The 1165-nt window shown below is 37.5% G+C and overlaps 1 protein-coding gene across 1 annotated transcript in view; it reads left to right on the forward strand.

Annotated features, from left to right (window-relative positions):
• LOC117167984 overlaps nucleotides 1–899 on the forward strand; it is a 7839-nt gene extending 6940 nt beyond the window's left edge. The window contains exon 2 of the mRNA XM_033353269.1: nucleotides 342–899. Coding sequence (XP_033209160.1) covers nucleotides 342–850 — 509 coding nt within the window. The 3' untranslated portion in view covers nucleotides 851–899. The remainder of the gene's footprint in view (nucleotides 1–341) is intronic.
• Nucleotides 900–1165: the final 266 nt, after the last annotated feature.

Consider the following 1165-nt stretch of genomic DNA (forward strand, 5'->3'; position numbering starts at 1 on the left):
GCCATGAACTGAGTCCAATTCATTTTTTATCTCATATGGAGTTAAACCCTTTAAATGAAAATGTTTGATTACCGCTCTGAACTCGTTCTTTTCCATTTTTCTCAACGAACAATTTTTTTTTCAATTGGTTATAAAAACACGTAAACTCAGAAGATGTGGACTGTGACTGCACCACATATCTAGCCGGGAGTGGTGCTGACTGAAAACAGATGATTCGGAGCGATTCGCGCGCCATCTGTTGGTCATTCTAAGGACTTATTGAACTACCCTCGTATAAGCCTGTGACAACATTTCAACACAGAAATGTTTTTATAATAATTCAACTTATATTATTGCTATAGAATCATCAATATTTCATCTTAGACGTCAGAAGCTCGATTACCCTGCATTGAGAGATCGAAACCATCCATGGGCAGTTTATACTCAATATATTGAAGAAGGCAGAGTACGAGGAGGTATTGGCAGGCTTAGTTCAATTTCTCTAGGCAGACCTACCATTGTCAAGATTATGGAAGATGATGAACAGCATAAACATGAACCTACTAATGCCTATGCAATCCATCCTTTTCTGGCCGTAGCGTCTGCTTCATGTTTTGAAAGATTAAATGAATACAACCTTCATAAATTCAGAGTTGAATCCCGTGGGCTTAATGGTTGTAGCATTTCAAGCTTTATAAAACATGTTGAAAGGAACGCGACACACGGTCTCGCTTTGATTGAAACTAAACTACCCATCGTGTTATTCGGGCCTCAAGACAATGGTTTTTACAGGAATTTGAGACCTTCCGATGCCGCTGTTGAGTGGGTTGATGAACAGGCTTTTAAGGTAATATTGGAGAGATTACGTTGACATTGTTCAGTAAAGCTTTTATGTATGTTTTATCATCTTTCCTGCTTATCGGTTTTGAGCTGATGTGTCAAATAAATATACACTTTTAATCTATTAAACAGCCACTTTTTTACTTGTGGGGATGATACAGAATACAGTAATCCTTGGTGCATTCCATATCCTAAGAATGCACGAATTCATCATGCTATAATCGCACATTATTTTACCCCGTTTACTTCCTCTCACCCTCTTTACATTCCAGCATACACTCTCACTCTGTCCTTCCTTTTTCGTTGAAAATTTTATGTGTAAAAATAGTGCATAATTTAAGTAGTT

The sequence above is a fragment of the Belonocnema kinseyi genome, chromosome 2 (assembly GCF_010883055.1).
Source record: "Belonocnema kinseyi isolate 2016_QV_RU_SX_M_011 chromosome 2, B_treatae_v1, whole genome shotgun sequence".
In the NCBI taxonomy this organism is placed as follows: Eukaryota; Metazoa; Arthropoda; class Insecta; order Hymenoptera; family Cynipidae; genus Belonocnema; species Belonocnema kinseyi.